Source organism: Gossypium hirsutum, chromosome A08, assembly GCF_007990345.1.
Source record: "Gossypium hirsutum isolate 1008001.06 chromosome A08, Gossypium_hirsutum_v2.1, whole genome shotgun sequence".
Taxonomy (NCBI): Eukaryota; Viridiplantae; Streptophyta; class Magnoliopsida; order Malvales; family Malvaceae; genus Gossypium; species Gossypium hirsutum.
The window spans coordinates 63,912,809-63,933,870 of record NC_053431.1 but is presented as its reverse complement, the minus strand read 5'-3'; the positions used below and the strand labels follow the sequence as shown (position 1 = coordinate 63,933,870).

The 21,062-nt window shown below is 38.7% G+C and overlaps 1 protein-coding gene across 1 annotated transcript; it reads left to right on the top strand.

Annotated features, from left to right (window-relative positions):
• The first annotated feature begins 11,972 nt into the window (after positions 1-11,972).
• LOC107922189 (uncharacterized) lies at positions 11,973-19,546 on the top strand. The gene is made up of 8 exons (XM_016852454.1): positions 11,973-12,496; positions 12,652-12,686; positions 13,026-13,197; positions 14,018-14,164; positions 14,464-14,586; positions 14,725-14,833; positions 15,158-15,241; positions 19,373-19,546. The coding sequence occupies exons 1-8, from the start codon at positions 11,973-11,975 to the stop codon at positions 19,544-19,546; spliced, it is 1,368 nt and encodes a 455-aa protein (XP_016707943.1).
• The last annotated feature ends 1,516 nt before the right edge of the window (positions 19,547-21,062 follow it).

Below are 21,062 nucleotides of genomic sequence, written 5' to 3'. Positions count from 1 at the left end.
GAAATTTTCGTCCTCGAAAAGCTTACCAGTAAATAGGTTTGGGTATCGTTCTTTCATCGAACTCTCGGTTTCCCAAGTAGCTTCCTCAATCCCGTGTTTGAGCCATAACACCTTTACTAACGGAACCTTTTTGTTCCGCAACTCCTTCACTTCACGAGCTAGGATACACATCGGCTCTTCTTCATAACTCATATCGGCTCGAATTTCAACCTCCGACAGACTAATTATGTGCGAAGGATCAGATCTATAGCATCGAAGCATCGAAACATGAAAGACATCGTGTATCCTTTCAAGTTCAGGGGGCAAAATCAATCTATATGCAACCGGACCAACTCGTTCGGAGATTTCGTACGGCCCAATGTATCTCGGGCTCAACTTGCCCTTACGGCCAAACCTGAGTACCCTTTTCCAAGGCGAAACTTTAAGGAACACTTTATCTCCCACCTGATATTCAATGTCCTTTCGTTTCAAGTCCGCATACGATTTCTGACGATCTGTGGCTGCCTTCAGACTTTCACGGATTACATTGACTTTCTGTTCGGCATCTTTAATCAAATCAACTCCGAAAATTTTACTTTCACCGAGCTCGGTCCAAAACAATGGCGTACGGCATTTACGACCGTACAAAGCCTCATAAGGTGCCATCTTAATACTTGATTGAAAACTATTGTTGTAAGCGAATTCAATCAAAGGTAGATACCGTTCCCATGAACTACTGAACTCGAGGATGCAACACCTCAACATATCCTCAAGTATCTGAATTATCCGCTCGGATTGACCATCAGTTTGGGGGTGAAAAGCGGTGCTAAAATGCAGCTTGGTACCCAAAGCTTCTTGCAATTTCTTCCAAAATCGTGAGGTGAATCTCGGATCTCTATCCGACACGATAGAAATAGGTACTCCATGTAATCTCACAATCTGAGAGACATACAATTCGGCTAGTTTATCCAATGAAAGATCCGTACGCACGGGGATAAAGTGAGCCGACTTAGTCAGCCTATCAACAACAACCCAAATCGCATCCTTCTTACTTGCGGACAATGGCAGTCCGGACACAAAGTCCATTGTGACTCGGTCCCATTTCCACTCGGGTATCATGATCGGCTGAAGTAACCCTGAAGGCACTTGATGTTCCGCTTTCACTTGTTGACATATTAAACATCTCGAAACAAAGTCGGAGATGTCTCGTTTCATACCATGCCACCAAAACCGACGTTTCAAGTCGTTGTACATTTTCGGGCTCCCCGGGTGAATTGACATTCGGCTACAATGGGCTTCATTCAGAATCATCGGAATGAGTTCCGAATTCCTTGGAACACACAAACGACTTCTAAACCTCAAACAACCATCATCATCAATCTGAAACTCCGATTCCTTGTTCGGAACACACTCAGCTCGTTTTGCAACCAATTCATCATCGACTTTCTGAGCTTCACGAATTTGATGAGTCAATAATGGTTTGGCTTTTAATTCAGCTACTAACACATTGTCAGGTAGAACAGACAAGTGTACATTCATCGCTCGCAAAGCAAACAGTGATTTCCGGCTTAAGGCGTCCGCAACCACATTAGCCTTTCCCGGGTGGTAATCAATGACAAGCTCGTAATCTTTCAACAACTCAAGCCAACGTCTTTGTCGCAGATTCAAGTCTCGTTGAGTCATCAAATATTTGAGACTTTTGTGATCCGAAAACACATGGCACTTCTCGCCAAACAAATAATGTCGCCATATTTTCAATGCAAACACAATGGCGGCTAGTTCGAGATCATGGGTCGGATAATTTCCCTCGTGTGGCTTCAATTGTCTCGACGCATAGGCCACAACTCGACCTTCTTGCATCAATACGCAACCCAACCCAAGTAGGGATGCGTCACTATAAATGACAAACTCTTTACTCGATTCGGGTTGCACCAAAATTGGAGCTTCAGTCAGATGAGTTTTCAGTTGATCGAAGCTTTTCTGACATTTCTCCGTCCATCGAACTTAACATCCTTCTGAAGTAGCTTCGTCATTGGTGTGGCTATCATCGAGAAACCTTTGACAAATCGTCGGTAATAACCGGCGAGCCCTAGAAAGCTCCGGACTTCGGTAACATTTCTCGGAGGCTTCCAGTTAAGTATGGCTGAAATTTTGCTCGGGTCAACTCGAATACCCGATGCGGATACCACATGACCCAAGAAGCTAACCTCTCTTAACCAGAACTCACACTTACTGAACTTAGCATATAACTGCTTATCCCGCAAAATTTGCAACACTAGCCTCAGATGCTCAGCATGTTCGGTCTCATCTCTTGAATAGACCAAGATGTCATCAATAAACACAACTACGAACCGATCCAAATACGGCCTAAAGATCCGATTCATCAAATCCATAAACACCGCAGGGGTATTAGTGAGCCCAAACGGCATCACTAAGAACTCGTAGTGACCGTACCTCGTTCTGAAAGCAGTTTTGGGTACGTTCGAATCTCGAATCCGCAACTGATAATAACCCGATCTCAAATCTATCTTTGAAAACACCGATGCTCCCTTTAATTGATCGAACAGATCATCAATACGCGGTAACGGATACTTATTCTTTATCGTCACTTTATTCAGTTGACGATAGTCAATGCACAACCTCATGGTTCCGTCCTTCTTTTTCACGAACAATACTGGTGCACCCCAAGGTGAGAAACTCGGTCGAGCGAAACCTCTATCCGTCAATTCTTGCAACTGAGCTTTCAACTCTTTTAACTCGGTTAGTGCCATACGATACGGAGCGATCGAAATTGGCGTAGTTCCAGGTACAAGCTCAATACCAAACTCTACCTCCCGAACAGGTGGCAAACCCGGTAACTCTTCAGGAAAAACATCCGGGTATTCACAAACCACCGGCACCGATTCGGGTTTCTTTTCTAACTCCTTGTCATCAAGTACATACGCGAGGTATGCTTCGCACCCTTTCCTTACATATTTCTGGGCCAACATTGCTGATATTACAGCTGGCAACCCCCTTAAGTCCGCAGACTCAACTCGGATTATTTCGTTATTTGCGCACCTCAAATCGATAGTCTTGCTTTTGCAATTCACAACCGCATCATGCGCGGTTAACCAATCCAAACCAAGAATAACATCAAACTCGTCGAACGGCAAAAGCATCAAATCGGCCGGAAAACAGGATTCTCGGATTATTAGAGGGCATCTCTTACACACTTTATCAACAAGTACGCATTGACCCAAAGGGTTTGATACTCGAATCACGAGCTCAGTAGACTCAACAGGTAGAGTCTTACTGGTTGCTAAGGTTTCGCATACATATGAATGAGTAGAACCAGGGTCAATCAATGCAATCACATTAGTATCAAAGAGAGTGAAGGTACCAGTGATGACGTCGGGGGAGGATGCCTCCTCTCGAGCGCGAATGGCATATGCTCTAGCAGGAGTACGGTTCTCGGCTCGATCGGCCGTATCAGAGGCCCCCTCTGACTACCACCCCTGCCTCCTAAAATTATCGGTGGTCTACCTCTAGATGTCACTCCACTAGGTCTTGCACCTTGAATCTTATTCTTCTCAGCCAACTCCGTGCAATCTCTAATGAAGTGGTCCTTCGAACCGCATCCGTAACAGGCCCTGCTAGTAGACTTGCCCCAACATTCACCTAGGTGTCGTCTTCCACATTGGGGACATTCAAGTTTCTCGTGACGATTATTGCCCACACTAGCTACCGAAGTAGCTCGGGAGCCCATCGATGGTCTTGCCCTGATGGAAATTCCCGCAGTCGCCCTCGACTTATTAATGTCCTCCCTGAACTTCTTTACAGCTGAGAACGGAGCTTTACCCGTCGATCTTTTACGATAATCTCTAGCTTCAAATTCAGCCTTCCTCTTCTCCTTTCCAAGTTCTTCCGCCTTGCAGGCTCGTTCGACTAGTGTTACGAATTCTTTTATTTCCAAAATACCCATTAGTAGCTTTAAATCTTCATTCAATCCTTCCTCGAATCTTTTGCACATAGCAACCTCATCAGCTACACACTCCCGGGCATACCTACTGAGTCTTACGAATTCATGTTCGTATTCAGATACAGTCATACGGCCTTGCTTGAGTTCCAAGAACTCCTTACGCTTCTGATCAATGAACCGTTGGCTAATAAATTTCTTCCGGAATTCCGTTTGAAAGAAGTCCCAAGTTACTCGCTCGTTCGGGACTATGGAAATCAAGGTCCTCCACCAATAGTAGGCTGAGTCTCGCAACAAAGATACAGCACATTTTAGACATTCGTCGGGTGTGCATGACAATTCATCGAACACCCGAATGGTGTTATCAAGCCAGAACTCGGCCCTTTCGGCATCATCAGTTACTATGGCCTTGAACTCCTCGGCCCCACGCTTCCTAATCAAGTCTACAGGTGGCTTACTCAGCCTCACAGGATCAGCGACTGATGGCATTACAGGCTCTTGGGGTGGATTATTCAAATTTGGGAATTGTTGGACAGCCGGGTTGGTTCGGGCATATTGCGCGACCCACTCATTCATCATGGTAAAGAAGGCTTGTTTAGCCCCCTCACCTTGATTATTCACAGATGACTGAGGTTCAACAGGCGGCGTCCCTTGTGCAGGAGCAGCCGCTACGCTCTCAACGTCATCCGCTAGGGTTCTTTCTACACCGGGATCCATTTACTAATCAAAACAAAAACATTTCAACCGTCAGAAGTCATCACCCTTTTAAACATTAACATTAAGGCATGTATAGCTAGACTCATACTTGCTATGGTAGTCCTAGAACCGACTAAACCATAGCTCTGATACCAAGCAAATGTAACACCCCGAACCCGAAACCGACACCGGAGTCGAACACGAGGTGTTAACTGACTTTAACCCCTTACAAAATTTATTTTCCAGACACTGCCCAATCTGTGTACTAGTCGTTTTAAAAATCATATCTTGAGTTTCGTAACTCGAAAATCAGTTTCGTAATTTTTTCCAGAAACTAGACTCATGTGCCCATCTATGTATTTTTTTCTAGAATTTTTGGTAGGGCCAATTAGTACAGTTTATTAGTCAAAGTCTCCCAAGTTGTAGGGGTCGACTACACTGACCTTTGCCCATTACGACTTGGATATCTCCCTACACGGGGCTTCAATACTGATGCCGTTTGTTTATATGAAAACTAGACTCAGACAGGAATCTGTACATATATGGTACGACCCCTAATTATCTCTGGTTAATTTGTAATGAATTTCCAAAGTCGGAGCAGGGAATCCAGAAACCGTTCTGGCCCTGTCCCACTATAATCTGATTATCTCTTAATATACTGCCCATATGATCTTTTCGTTACTTCCTCATGACAGCAGACTCATCGAGCTTTGATTACATAATTTATTCATCAATTAATTCCACTCCTACTATTTTTAGTGATTTTTCAATCTCATGACACTGCTGCTGCCAGCATCTGTTACGAAAGTAACTAGGTCCATCTCATGCCTACCCTTGATCCAACTCAATCGAACATTCGTGCCATTTTCGCATGGCTTAAAGTTTACATGCCAAAATTCAAACACAACGTAATAGCTTATACATGCCAAAATGTTCTTCTAAGCCAACTAAGAAGAAAGTACCAAAACTTGCTATCCGGTGTGATGACTTCGACGACGGCCTGACCCCGCAAAAATAGATGAGTCCAAGCAACCTATAATGGATGACAAGGAAACACCGAGTGAGTTTATAACTCAGTAAGTCATAAGCAATGCACTACCATCCATCAATAACATTATCACAAGAGGAAACAAAATGGAACGAGACAATTTACTCCATCCATACCGAACCATACCATAGTTCCTCCAACCTATCGATTCAATTTCATATCAATTCATGCATTCACAATCCATATACTCATCAATAGGACATTGAAGCATTTTCATAAATCAATTTATTTTCGTTACAATCAAACGACTAAACGGCCTTTCACCCATCCTACGATAAATTTTATGTACGTGACTTCAAGTATAGTTGTCACATAGGTTCAACTTACCGAGCTCAACACCAAGTATAAGCATAGCACCTATTAGCCATGTACTCAAGACACTTACCCGATCCGCTGTCCGCGATCGACTCAATAGTGTCGCACACATAGTGTCCATAATGATTCACGAATGTATATTGAGCCCGCACACTCAGTGCTATATAATCAACTCGCACACTTAGTGCTACGTAATCAAATCGCACACTTAGTGCTACATAGTCAAACTCGCACACTTAGTGCCGCATGGTCAATTCGCACACTTAGTGCATCATATTCATTTCGCACACTTAGTGCAACATAGTCAAATCGCACACTTAGTGCTGTACAATTTAATCCCGCGCACTTAGCGCCAATCTCATGGTCATAAATGGTTATCCCGCACGTTTAGTGCCGAGATCAACAACTTAGTACATCTTACCTCTTTTCTTTCATTCAACAATTTCATCATCACATACGTACATGCATATATATATATGTATATTTATTCATTCCATTCAGCATCAATACATAAACATTATGACCATTTGAAATAATACCAACTACATGCTTAATGACTTACCTCGTGTTGGGTAAGACGGTTCCAACCCGGCTACTCGATAACCTTTTCTTTGCCTTTGCTCGATTCACCTCCTTTAACTCCTTGAGCTAAATCAATAATTTAACTAGTTTAACCACCTTGCTAAATATTTACAATCCAATTTCACATGTATATGTATGTTAGTATATTCGGCTAATAACCTCATGCAACTACCATATCATCAAAAATCTAATCACACATGCACATGCATTAGGTAAGTTACCTTTGCTAATTTTAAACCCAACATCACACAAGCTCTCAAGAGATGGCCGAATGCTTCTTTTGTTACCCAACTAATCATTCGACAATTCCATCCCCTTTACCACCATTTTATGCCTAATTATCTAAATCAAGATAAGATCATCAACATGCCTAACCATAGCCGAATGTGCAACATTAATCTATCACCTCTATCTCTTAAATACTATCAAGTTCATTTACTTCTAATTTCTTAAGTTCAACATCTTAATGCCCATTATAGCCACTCCCATAATCTAAATTTAAAAATCGGCAACACCCACATTTCAACTATCTTAGCCGAATACTCCTCAACACTTAGACTAAAGTATGCACATTAAACTTAATACAACTTTCATTATTCCTTTCATGTTTCGGTCAATTATTCAAATTACCTCATAACATGAACATTCTTTTCAACTAATCTAGCATGACTCATTCGGCCTTAACAAAGAACCACTTTTCATACAAGGACAAAAATAAATCAAATGAACCTCCCATTTAAACCCCTTTCTATCTTCTACTTACTCAATAATACATGTTTCTTAGTTCATATTCATCTATAACCATTTCAAATCACATACTACAAAACATCATCAATTTGGCACATAAGAACATAACCAAAGGTTTCTTGCAACACAACTCAAAAATCAACACATGGGTCATGTTATGAGCATCAAAACAACTCAACTTCACAAAAAAAATGCCAAAAGAACCACATGATATCATACCTTAATCTATAAACTCACTTGGCCGAATGTCCTAGCTTCCATTTTTTTTCTTTTCTTTTCCTTATGGTTTCGGCAAGATGATAGAAAAGATGATGGAACTTTGTTTTTATCACCACTTACTAATATAAATTTATTATACATAATTCCCACCAAATATAAAAAAATGAAGACAAGGGAACACCATAATGCATCGTGTGTTGGCCGACCATTCACATTCAAAAATGGTCTATTTGACATGCAAGTCCACTCTTTTTGGTACATGCGCTAATAGACCATTTTAAATTGGACTATCATATTTTCTCCATGTCTCAAATCGATCCCTATTAACAATTTTCTCATGCAATTGGTAAAATTAGGGAATGAAACTTCCACATACTCATGTTCACACATAATAAGCACAGAATATAGCAATTAATTATTTTTACGACTCGGTCTTGTGGTTCCGAAACCACTTTCCGACTAGGGTCACATTAGGGCTGTCACAGTCGTAGGGTTGTATCTGATTTGAGAGCAATGTTTACTCATCTCAGCCTGTTCGATGATGGTAGTTTGTTAGCTGAACTACAAGTGAGACCGACTTGGATTGATCAAATTAATGAGAAACAGTTGCTAGATGAGTCGTTAGCTTTCCATTTTCGACAAGTTGAGAATGGTGAGACCATGGATTTTGGGCTAAATGAGAAATGAGTATTATACTTTCGTGGAAGAGTATGTATACCGAGGGATTCCGATCTGAGGCAGTCTATACTGCAAGAGTTGCATAGTAGTCCATATGTTATGCATCCTGGCGGAAACAAGTTATATCGAGTTCTTCGTGAGCTGTACTGGTGGCCAAGGTTAAAACGCTAAGTTACTGAATATGTGAGTAAGTGCCTGACATGCCAGCAAGTTAAGGCTAAGCATTAATTACCTTCTGGGTTACTACAAGCAGTTAAAATTCCACTCTAGAAGTGGGAGAGGGTAACCAAGGATTTTGTGAGTGGGTTACCCTTGACGCTGACTAAGAAGGATTTGATATGGGCGATTGTGGACCGATTGACTAAATCTACCCATTTTATACCGATCCGCACAGATTATTCGTTACAAAAATTGGCCAAGTTGTATGTGGCTGAAATTGTGATACTGCATAGTGTACTGGTTTCTATCATATCTGACAGAGATCCTAGATTCATATCTCGATTTTAGAAAAGGTTACAAGAGGCTTTGGGTACAAGGCTGGATTTCAGTACTGCATTCCACCCTCGGACGGATGGGCAGTCAGAGAGGGTGATTTAGATACTTGAAGACACGTTAAAAGGTTGTGTAATTGATTTCAGAGGCAGCTGGGAGGATTATTTTCCATTGGCAGAGTTTTCTTATAACAACAGCTACCAGTCCAGTATTCGAATGGCACCATTCGAGGCGTTGTATGGTCGTAGGTGTCGTACTCCTACCTGTTGGACTGAGCTGGGTGAGTGGCGAGTTCTGGTGCTAGAATTAATTTCTAATACAGAAGATAAGGTGAAAATGATTCGAGACCGGTTAAAGGAAGCATCTGATAGGCAGAAGTCTTATACAGACTTGAAGCGTAAAGAGATCGAGTACTCTGTGGTGGATTATGTCTTTCTCAAGGTCTCACCATGGAAGAAAATTTTGAAGTTTGGGCAGAAAGACAAGCTTAGCCGTAGGTTTATTGGACCTTACCGAATAGTTAGACGGGTGGGACGGTCACTTGTATCAGTTGAAGAAATCGAGGTTGGACCTGTTTTAACTATCGAGAAGGAACCGGTGCAGATATTGGATCGTGATGTTAAGGTATTAAGAAAGAAATCTGCTCCACTGGTCAAAGTGCTTTGGCGTAATCACGGTTCAGAGGAAGAAATCTGTTCCACTGGTCAAAGTGCTTTGGCGTAATCACGGTTCAGAGGAAGCCACGTGGGAGCCTGATGAGGCAATGCGGCAGTAATACCCTCACTTATTCTGAACAGGTAAATTCCGAGGCCGAAATTTCTTAAAGGGGGTAGAGTTGTAACGCCCCGAATTTGGGCCTAGAAGTATTGGGCTTTGAGTATGGGTCCGTAAGGAGGTTGTATATAAGTATTTAATTGTGGTAGGAAATGACACAACTGTGTATCTGCTTCAGTGATTAAGTGCTTTGTGAAGTGTCTGAGAAATATTGGGTTCAAACCTTGTCTTTAGCAAAAATTTTGATTTTAAGTAATAAAACCCTGGATGCTTGGATGATGGCCTTTTAAATTATTGTGTTAAGTACACGACACAAGGAAGCATGTGGTCTAGTGGTTGTGGAGTCATTAAGGTTGCAAGGGAGCCTGGGTTCAAGTCTTGGCTCTTGCAATTTATTTTAGTTTTTTTTTTTAAAGGAACCTGGACTTTGGCCGATAGACCTTATAATTAATTGAGGATATTTTGTAACACAAAAAGAGCCTGTGGTGGAGTGTCAAGATGGCGTGTTGTGTAACTGTGAGGTCTGAGGTTCAAGTCTTGGGATGCGCAATAGAGTATTTATTTGCTATTTGAGCTGTGTAGGAGGTGGAGTTGGACTAGAACTCTGTGGTTGAAGTAGTTATAAAAAATAATAAGGAATTTTCCTAATGGTTGAAAGTAATCCCACATCGAGAAGCTAACATGAGCATTGGTGAGAAGCTGGCTTTAAATAGAGTGAACCAAATGAGTTGGTGAGGGGAAAAGTGATTAAGACTCAATTCAGGATGTGCCAAAGTTGGTGATCGTGGATTTAGGCGCGTTCTTATAAACAGGTGTGTATTCACGCCCTTCTTTGTTGGAAATCGACAAAAGCTGAAAAGACGAAACTTAGGTATTTGAGGCCTCATGAGCATGCGACCGCTCATGGGGTAAATCGAACCCACAAACCATGGGCGATAGACTATAGAGGCCGCCACGAGCGTTCTCGTGTGCTGGGCCAAATGGGCCCAATGGGCCCTATAGGCCCGTTTGTGTAAATCTAATTGATAGGTGGGAAGTAGTTGGGCTTGTCATGTCATGTGTATGGCATAGGCCGTTAAGGGCTTTGTTGGGCCGAAATGGGTCGAGAGGGCCCAACGGGCTCATAGGCCCCACACAGATTAAATCCACGGCAAGTGATAAATTTTGGACTGGGCTGTGTAGGTCACATAACTGTAGCTAAATTTGGGCTAAGTGGGCCACACGAGTGTGTAGGCCCACTTGGGCTGAATAATGGGTCTTAAGCCCATTTACACCGTTAGGTCTGTTTAGGTTACTTAAGTCACTCGAGGCTATGAGGACCTTCCGAGAGGTCGATTATTTGTACCAAGACTCCAAAGGGTAAAATGACCAAAATACTCCTGAGGGGTGAAAGTTACTATTCTACCCCTAATAGGTGGAAATGACTGTTATACCTTAGAGGTAGGTTAATTGATGAGTGTATGATATATGCATGACCGTATCTAAGTATGAAACCTTGCATACACGAAATATCATAACATGACATACTGCATTGGGGTTGGGATTTTGATTTGGAAGATGTACTGTTCTGGTGGCTTTGCCACGTATTCTAATATTAGTGGCTACGCCACATTTACCGCTATTAGTAGCTTTGCTCGTTATTATTTACAGCTATGCTGCGATATTGGTGAGTTGGCTAGGTGGGTCGATTTAATCCCCACATGGTGAGTTGGTTGGTACGGGTGGTGAGCAGGATGGATTGGATTGGGTTGCATACTTGTATTATGATTATACTGTTTTGGGCATAGGCCCACACTGTTACTACATAGGGCTTAGGCCTAGACTGTACTGTTATTGAATAGGGCTCAGGCCCAGACCATTGTTGTATGCACAGTTACTGTTGATCGATAAGGGATTACACACTGAGTTTTCGTAAACTTACCCTTCTTTTAACTATGTAGGTAACCCCAACCTTAGACGATTTGGAGTCGCGAGGGATTCAGTGGTGGCCACACATCCACAGATTGGTTGTTAATAACTCAATTTATTTAAGCTTTCATATTTGGGTTTTAGTTATGTAATAATGTCATTTGGGGGTTTTTAACTTTTAATGGCTTTTGATTTCTTATATTAAACTACTAGTCTAGGAAAACTCGAGTTTTCAAACTATTCATGGTTTTCTAAAGAACACGAGCTTCAAACAATAAATTTTTCAAAAGAGCTTCTGAGATTTAAGTTGAATTAATATCCCAAAGACAAATATTTTGAGCAAACATATGTGACCAGATGATTTGCTAACCCCGAACAAAAGGTTTTACTTTTAGTAATAAACTTTTACTGACAACTCGATTTTTGAACGACGCTTTGATGCAACATACCAGATTTGGCAGGAGCGTCTAGGCTAGGTTTGGGGTGTTACAGGACTGGTTAGTCAAGCACCGTGTCAGTTTGGACTGTGCGATTAAGAGGGTCGTCTTGAGAATTGAGGAGGATAATGAGGTAGTCATGATTGGAGAATGTCAAAATTATTTGGTTAATGTAATCTCTGCACTAGTGGCTGAAAAACTGGTTTGGAAGGGATGTGAGGCTTTCTTAGCATATATTGGTGTTTTCGTTTCTCGGGACTCTACTGTAAAGGACATCAAAACTATAAGGGATTTTCCAAACGTTTTTCCTGAGGAGCTACCGAGTTTACCTCCGAATCGAGAAGTGAAATTTGATATTGAGCTTCTTCTTGGTACAGCTCCAGTGTCTATCGCCCCCTATCAAATGGCACCGAAAAAGCTTATGGAGTTCAAGGCTCAACTTCAGGAGTTGTTGGACCGTGGTTTCATTCGTCCGAGTGTGTCTCTGTCGGGAGCATCAGTTCTATTTGTTAAGAAAAAGGATGGGACCATAAGGATGTGTATAAACTATTGGCAGTTGAACAAGTTAACTATTAAGAACAAGTATCCTCTTCTGAGGATTGATAATTTGTTTGATCAATTTCAAGGGGCTTCCGTGTTCTCCAAGATTGATTTGTGTTCAAGGTATCCCCAGTTGAGGGTTAAGGAGGTGGATGTGCATAAGACGGCATTTAGGACTCGTTATGGATATTACGAGTTCCTAGTTATGCCTTTTGGTCTGACTAATACTCCGATTGTATTTATGGATCTGATGAATCGAGTATTTCAACTTTTTCTAGATCAGCTCGTCGTGGTCTTCATCGACGACATTCAGGTATACTTTAAGACTGAAGATGAGCATGATGAGCATGTTAGAGTTGTGCTTCAGATTCTGCGTGAGAAGCAACTGTATGCTAAATTCAGCAATTCTAAATTTTGGCTTCGTGAAGTGACCTTTCTAGGGCACGTAGTTTTTACTGAGGGGATTCAAGTTGATCCTAAAAAGATCGAAGCTATGCTGGATTGAAAACAACCTAGGAACGTGTCTGAGATCCACAGCTTTCTGGGCTTCGCGTGTTATTATTGGCGGTTTGTGGAAGGTTTCTCACTGATTACAGCGCCCTTAACTAAGCTACTACATAAGGGTGATTTGTTTGTCTGGACTGATGTGCAGCAGAGAGCTTCGAGAAGCTCGAGACTGTTCTGACTGAGGCTCCTGTTCTGATACAACCTGAACTTGGGAAGGAGTTTGTGGTTTACAGTGACGCGTCATATGTGGGTTTGAGTTGTGTTCTGATGCAGGATGGTAGGGTTATGGCATATGTCATCAGCTCAAAACGCATGAGGCAAGTTATCCAAAGCATGATTTGGAATTGGTCGTCATAGTCTTTGCTTTGAAAACTTAGATGCACTATCTGTACGGTAAGAGATGTATCATCTATACTGATCACAAAAGTATTAAGTACCTCCTAACTCAGAAGGAGTTGAATCTTAGGCAGTGTAGATGGATTGAACTGCTTAAGGATTATGACTATACTATTGAGTACCATCCTGGCAAGGCCAATGTGGTGGCCAATACGTTGAGCCATAGGGCGATGACTGATCTAAGAATAATGTTAATTTGACTTAGTTTATTCGACGACGAAAGTTTGTTGGCTGAGCTGCAGGTTAAACCGACTTGGACAGAATAGATTCGAGATAGGCAGTTAAAAGATGAATCGTTGGGTATTTGGTTCCGTCAGGTTGAGAGCGACAGCACTACGAACTTTGGGCTGAATAATGATGGGGTAATCTGTTTCCAAGGTTAGATTTATGTAATAAATGATACTGATCTGATACAGTCTGTTCTGATAGAGGCACATATTAGCCCTTATGCTATGCATCCTGGTGGAATAAGATGTACCGAGATCTTTGAGAACTGTACTAGTGGTTGGGGTTGAAGCGTGAGGTTACTGATTTTGTCGCACAAAGTCTGACATGCCAGTAGGTTAAGGCTGAGCATTAGTTAACTTTGGGTTTGCTGCAACCGGTTAAGATTCTCTTATGGAAATGGAAATGAGTGACTATGGACTTCGTTAGTGGGTTGCCCTTAACACCCACTAAGAAAGATTCTGTTTGGGTCATCGTGGATCAATTAACTAAGTCTGCATACTTCATTCCGGTTAGAACTAACTATTCTCTTCAGAATTTGGCAAAGCTCTACATCTCTGAGATAGTGAGAATGCATGGGGTACCAGTCTCAACCATTTCCAATAAGGATCCTCGCTTCACGTCTCGGTTCTGGAAAAAGTTGCATGAGGCACTGGGTTCAAAGTTGGACTTCAGTACTACGTTTCATCTTTAGACCGATGGTCAATCTGAGAGGGTGATTCAGATACTAGAGAATATGTTGAGGAGTTGTGTTATTGATTTTCGAGGCAGTTGGGAAGATTACCTGCCGTTAGCCGAATTCACTACAATAATAGTTTCCAATCGAGTATTCAGATGGCACCTTACGAGGCTCTGTATGGCCGTAAGTGTCGTACTCCTTTATGTTGGACTGAGCTGGGCGAACATTGAGTGTTGGGTCCTAAGTTGGTTTCCGAAACTGAGGATAAGGTTTGATTGATTAGGGATCGTCTAAAGGCAGCTTCTGATAAACAGAAGTCCTATTCAGATTTGAAAAGGCGTGAGATTAAGTATTCAGTGGGGGACTTCATGTTTCTAAAAGTCTCGCCATGTAAAAAGGTTCTGAGGTTCATTCGCAAGGCAAATTGAGCCCTAGGTTTATTGTGCCTTACCTAATTCTGAAGTGAATGGGACCGGTCGCTTATCAGTTGGAGTTATCTAGAGCTAGATTGTATTCATGACGTATTCCATGTCTCGATGTTAAGGTGTTACAGCTTTGATCCTAGTCATATTGTCCCTATTGAGGAGATTGAAGTTAGGCCAGATTTGACCTTTGAGGAGGAGCCAATTCAGATTATGGATCGCGATGTAAAGGTTCTTTGAAGAAAGTCTATCCCATTAGTAAAGGTGTTATGGCAGAATCATAACACTAAGGAGGCTACGTAGGAGCCTAAGGATCCGATGCGTCAGCAGTATCCTCATCTGTTATGATCAGTAAATTTCGAGGCCGAATTTTTCTTCTAGGGGGTAGAGTTGTAACACACCAAATTTCTTATTTTTGTTTCTGTGAAAAAGTGACACAACTGTGTATCTGGTTCAATGGTTAAGTGTTCTGGATGTGTGTGAGAGGTCCCAAGTTCAAGTCTTTTCTTTGGAAAATTTTGGTATTTTTCTAATTTAAGCATTATACTTGTTCAGTGGGCTTATATTAAATTATTTGCAAAACCATACCAGAATGAGCATGCTGGTCTGGTGGTTAAATTGAGTGTTGGGTTGCTGAAGGTCTTGTGTTTGAATTCCTACACGATTATAGGAGTTTGTTTTTGTTTGTTTGACTAAGAGAGTTTCGGTTAAACAGAAATTTTGTGGAAGTTATCAGGACTGGGGTAGTGGAGAAAATTAAGGGATGTGTATCACATCTTCTTCTTTTTTTTGTTTTTCCCTAAAATTTTGGTTCTCTCCTTTTTCTTCTCAAAATTCTGACGTTTCATGTTCTTTTCCCTCTTCTTCACTTTTCTTTTTCTGTTGTCAATTCTTTTGTCCAACTCTAGTATTTTGGCTTTTCAGTTGCTTGTGTTCCGGTAAGCATAGATTGTTTTGCTCGAATAGGAGTTTCATTTTAATTCGTTCATGAATTTTTGATTACTTTTGTTTGGAATCTTATTCGTTGTTTTGGCAAAGCAAATCAGGACGTAATGGGTCCTTCTTGTGCGAAATCGTGATCAAAAGCATTTAGGGTGTGAGGGTAAGTATATGAGGGTGGTTTTGATGTTGTTATCGATATTAGAATTTTGATTCAACGAGTAATAAGTCTGTTTCTGAGTATTGGTACGATAATTTTTAGGTTTTGGAGTGTTCGTGGTTGTAGTAGCATCAAAAACGTATCTTGTGTGTACTCAAAATATAGAAAACGGGGTTTCAACAAAAGCTAAAAACCCCACTATCAATGTCACATGGGCTTATGCTCGCCCGTGTTCCATAACACGAGCGTGTGATCAATGAGGCCCGGCCGTACTCGTAAGACACGGCCGTGTGTGACACACGGGCAGGCCATATAGGTTTGTGAGCCAATTTAACTAAAATGTGTTCTAAGGATGCATGGGTCACCCAAGTCGACTGTGAACCTACTATAGGGTCGGTAAGCACTCCTTAAACACTTAAATGCGTGAACTGTATGTATAATGTATGTATTGAGCATGATGATTGTATGAATAAATACTGAACTATATTTATAACTAATATTCATGTATTAGCATGTCATATACTATATGTTGCATTGCATTGGGTTAAGATGTTGATATTTGGAGGAAGTGTACTGAAAGGCTCTTAAGCCTATTATCTGACAGCTCAGCTACAATTTACTGATTATGTGCCATATTGTTACTACTTGGAGTGTAGGGATGGGTGGGTGTTTTAAACCCCACATGGAGTGTAAGGATGGATGGAGATGGTGTTTAGAGGTTGGTTGGGTAGGACTCTGTTTACTAATTAATGTATATCTGATACTGTTACTGTGATGGGCTCAAACTCTAATGCATATCTGATACTGAAACTGAAATGGGCTAAGGCCCGAACTGCTATTGAAATTGATGTGGGCTTAGGCCCAGACTGCATTTGACTGATTACTGTTGTTTGACTATATGCATGTCTTCTGTGGGGATTACACACCAAGTTTACGTAAACTCACCCCTTTCTATTTTATCTATACAGGTAATCCCCAATCTTAGACGGATTGGTGCGACGGAGGACTCAGCAGTGGCCACAAGTCTATTGAACAGTTTTAAGCAGTGACCACAAGTCTATTAAACAGTTTTAATTTCTCTTATGGTTTTAATTCCTATTTGTTTCTTGGTATTTTGTTATGTAATTTGGGACTTTTGGACTGTTTACCATTGTTTTGGGATTTTAACTATTTTCACAGACTTTTAAACCGCAACGAAACTCGATTTTTTTTTATTAAACATAACATTTTTCTTGAAAGGGAATGATTTTCTTTAAATATCACGGTTTTAAAAGCTTCTGCTACAGAAGAGGTTTAAATGAATCAAATTAATGAGAAAATAGCTTTGGAATTGATGGAAGATAAATAAAAGATAATAAATAGAAATGGTTTTGCTTGAGAAATTCGTTTTCAAATTCGATTTCATGTGACATTGCCAGATTTGGCCATAACATCTAGGTTGGGTTTGGGGTGTTACACGCTCACTCATGATTTTTAAAAGAATGGTAATATAAATGCTTATCAAATACATTCAAATAGTCATTTGAAAAACTAGTATTCAAGATTGAATACGTAGAATATGAGAAAATATTTGATGTTTTCATGAGGGGGAGTAAATACGCGTTGTACTCTTTTTCCCTTAACCAAGGTTTGTCCTATTGGGTTTTCCTGATAAGGTTTTTAATGAGGCAACATATTATGCGTATTATAGATTGTGTACTCTTTTTCCCTTGTTAGGTTTTTATCCCAAAGGGTTTTTCCTAATAAGGTTTTAATGAGGCACATTATCTACCAATGGACATCCAAGGGGGATTGTTATGAATATTTTATTAAGTGGATGTCCATCATGATCAAGATAAAGTTTTGGTATACTTTAAATTCTAATAGTTATTAAAATTAGATTTCTACTTCTTTTATATTTGTTATGCCTATAAATAGAGACTCTGATTAAGTATTGTAACCACCCCTTTTGATCAATAAAGTATATTCTCTGTTTCTTTCATATTTTCTTTGTTCTTTATTCTCCCCATCTCTCTTTACTTTATAACAAATTAAACTATATTTTTATTACTTTATAACAAAATAAACTATATTTTTATATTTTAACACTTTTAAACTGTTATGAATGTTTTATTATTAAGCGAATATCCATTAAAATCAAGATAAGTTTTGATGTACTTTAAATTCTAGTAGCAATTAGAAGTAGGGTTTTATTTCATTTATACTTCTTATATCCATAAATATAGACTTTGGAGAAATATTATAGATTATTCTCATTGATCAATAAAATGCGCTCTTTCTTTTGCTCTTCCATTTTATTTGTTCTTTACTCTCTGTCTTTTTTATTTTATAACATAAACAATATTATTTTCAATACTATTTTTGTGTTAATGAATCTACTAAATAATTTGAAATAATAACACACCGATTTTACATGAAAATCCTTTTGGGGAAAATCATCGGCAGAGGAAAAAAAATTCATTAATCTTGAAAAACGGATGATACAAGAGGAGTTTCGATTATATCTATTTAAAAGTTGAAAAACCATGTTCTAATCAAAGTGAAATAGTAGAACTATAGTTATATACGACCTGCAAATCCCTTTATTTTGCTATTATATTTATTTCTTCAACAAGTGACGAGATTTAAATCACACAATTTTTTAATTTTATTATAATTTTTCTTAATAGAAATGAACTTCTGTGAAATTTATTCTTTTATATATTTTAATGAGTTATGCCATGTTATGTTTATAGACAAGTGAGGTTTAGGCGGATATCAAAGTTAAATATTTAACCTTAAACTAATAGATGATGGTGAAAGATTTTAAAAAAAAAATTAATCAATTTATATATGTGACTATTTATGGGTGTGATATTTTAAGATTAAGTATATAAATGTGTGAACGGATTTGATCCCTACTTATATGAGATGCTTAAGTTATTCTTTTCTAGTGAACCAAATTCTATCCACCACATACAAAAATAGGGTCACATTTTTGCCCAAACCGATTTTCAGTTGAATGGTGATGTCCAAACCATTGTTTTTCCATCCCCTGTTATTCACTTTTTTTTTTCTATTTTTCTTTTATTTAACCACAACTTAAAGAAAAAGCAATTGCAAAATATAGAGATAGATACTAATTGTGGGGATCAGAGTCCTTAGCATTTTTTTATAAATTTGGATCCTTCCCTTCCTTCTATTTGTCGTCTCTCAAATATATACACAAATAAAACAAAAAACAAAAATGGCAAAAATTAGTCCCCAATTTTCAAAATCAGCTATTAATATTCTTGTGTTGCCAACAATTCACCCAATTTTGTGCTTGCCAGCTAATTTTTTCCTTCGTTCCCAAATAAATATGGAGTTTATCAAAACTTGGTGTGATGCGACAACCTACCTTGTCTTGTGTTTCGCGACCTTTACTAGCTATGCAGCTGAAATCCATGGAAGCCCCAAAATATTAGCCACCAAGTCCATCTTTGTCACCCTTAACACCACACTTTCTGCTTTCAAGACCCTTACGGAGCTCCCCAAAAGACAGGTTAAAGCCCATAGAGATTGTGGCTCTCAAAGACTGAGGAGGGAATAAGTGATTCGGTTCATAAACTCAAAAAGTCTATGGATGAAATGGACAAGTCTCTAGGCAAAAGTTTTGCTTTCCGGATGAGTAATATCCAAACATGGGTTAGTGCACATTGACTAATGAAGATAGTTGCACCCAAGGCTTCTCTGAGGCTGCCATTGATGGAGATGTCAATGCTACAGCGAGAAGTGTGATCGAGAAAGTTGCACACTTGACAAGCATTTCCTTGTGCTTTGTCAACTGCTATGCTGCCATCAAAACAGTAACATCCGTCATCTGAAAACATATAATATTGCAGTGAAATTCGTATGTGCAGTTGTATTTTTGCCTTGCAAGTAATCATTTAGTTTTTTTAATTTGATGTTTGTCAGCTTGGTTTAGATTAGCAATGCTCGTAATATATGTAACTACAATCTTCAATCAATATTATTCTATGTTATTCAGACTGCAAATGAATAAAGGAAAATGGCGTAATTTCAAGATTTTGTGGTTATTCTAAAGCTCTAGCTCCCAATTAGCACTCCACTTTCTCATGATTTGCTGTCAATTCTCACATTGTCAGCCAAGCCATCGAGCAATTTAGATATAAAGCCTTGGTGCTTTAAAAATTATGATTAAACATAGAGAAAATCACAAAAATCAGCTACAGTTTTATGTGTTGCCAATTAGATCTTTTTCCTTAGCAAAATAAAGTTTTGTTGGAATAGAAATATCCATGTAACATTGGACTTCAAGCTTAAAGTTACCAAAATTATATAGATATCGATAAATAAAATATATTTAAATTATTTTAATATTATATGTAATTAAAAATTATATAAAAAAAGAACAATAATAGTAATTAAATAAAAAAAATTACTATTTTCATGGAATGACTAGTGATGTAGAAAGTTTTGTACGAAGTAGAAAATCTTGGGTAGAGTGGAAAACCTCAAAATTTTCAGCCATTTCAATTTATGAACATTTTTCTCTCGAAATCCCATCGCATTGGTGGTCCAAACCATTTAGGGTTTCATGTCGTTGACAATTTTGCTTTTAATGATAATATAGAACCAATTTGTAAAGTAAAATTCACACGTAATTCCATCATTTTTCATTAATTTTTCATTTTCTTTCACAACCTTTTTATAGCCATAAGCTTACAAAAAATTCCACAACCATCTTTAGTTAGCCACGGATAAAATTTTAACTTCTAATCCCTTCTTAGCACCTTTTATCAAGCCACATGCCTTGATTTACATAGCACATGCACACCAATATATACACACACAAAATTCCACCCAAAATTCAATATCAAATGGATAAATTTAAAAATAATCTCAAACATTTTTTTAATAGAATTAGAATAGAAACATATAGTTAATTATTATATTTATTTTTAGGCTAAGAATAGAGATAAATATAACAACAAAAATATTCTTGTAAAAAAAATTGTAAAATATTTAAAAGAATTAGATTTCTTTAAGTTTAAGTATTTATTAATTTTTTTAATATTAAATTAATTTATAAGATTGATATGGTTTAATACTATTTAAACATAAAAATGTTAGTTAACTATTATATTATTTTTTAATAATAAAAATAAAATATATATAAATTAATTAATAATTGCAAAATATACTTGAATTTTTCGTAAAAAAATAATTAAACTATATTTTTATATTTGAACACTTTTAAACAATATAATATTCAATACTATTTTTGTGTTAATGAATCTACTAAATAATTTCTTAATTTTATTTTTATCTTTTAAATTTTTCTTATAAATTTTTTCTTATTAGAATTGAACTTTTGTG

Bases quoted from the DNA above. Each gene is read 5' to 3' on its own strand.
- LOC107922189 (XM_016852454.1), top strand. From the start codon at position 11,973: ATGATTGGAGAATGTCAAAATTATTTGGTTAATGTAATCTCTGCACTA. The intron at 14,587-14,724 runs GTTCATTCGCAA...CTCGATGTTAAG, and splicing joins CCATGTAAAAAGGTTCTGAG to GTGTTACAGCTTTGATCCTA. The intron at 15,242-19,372 runs GTCTTGTGTTTG...AACATGGGTTAG, and splicing joins TGAGTGTTGGGTTGCTGAAG to TGCACATTGACTAATGAAGA.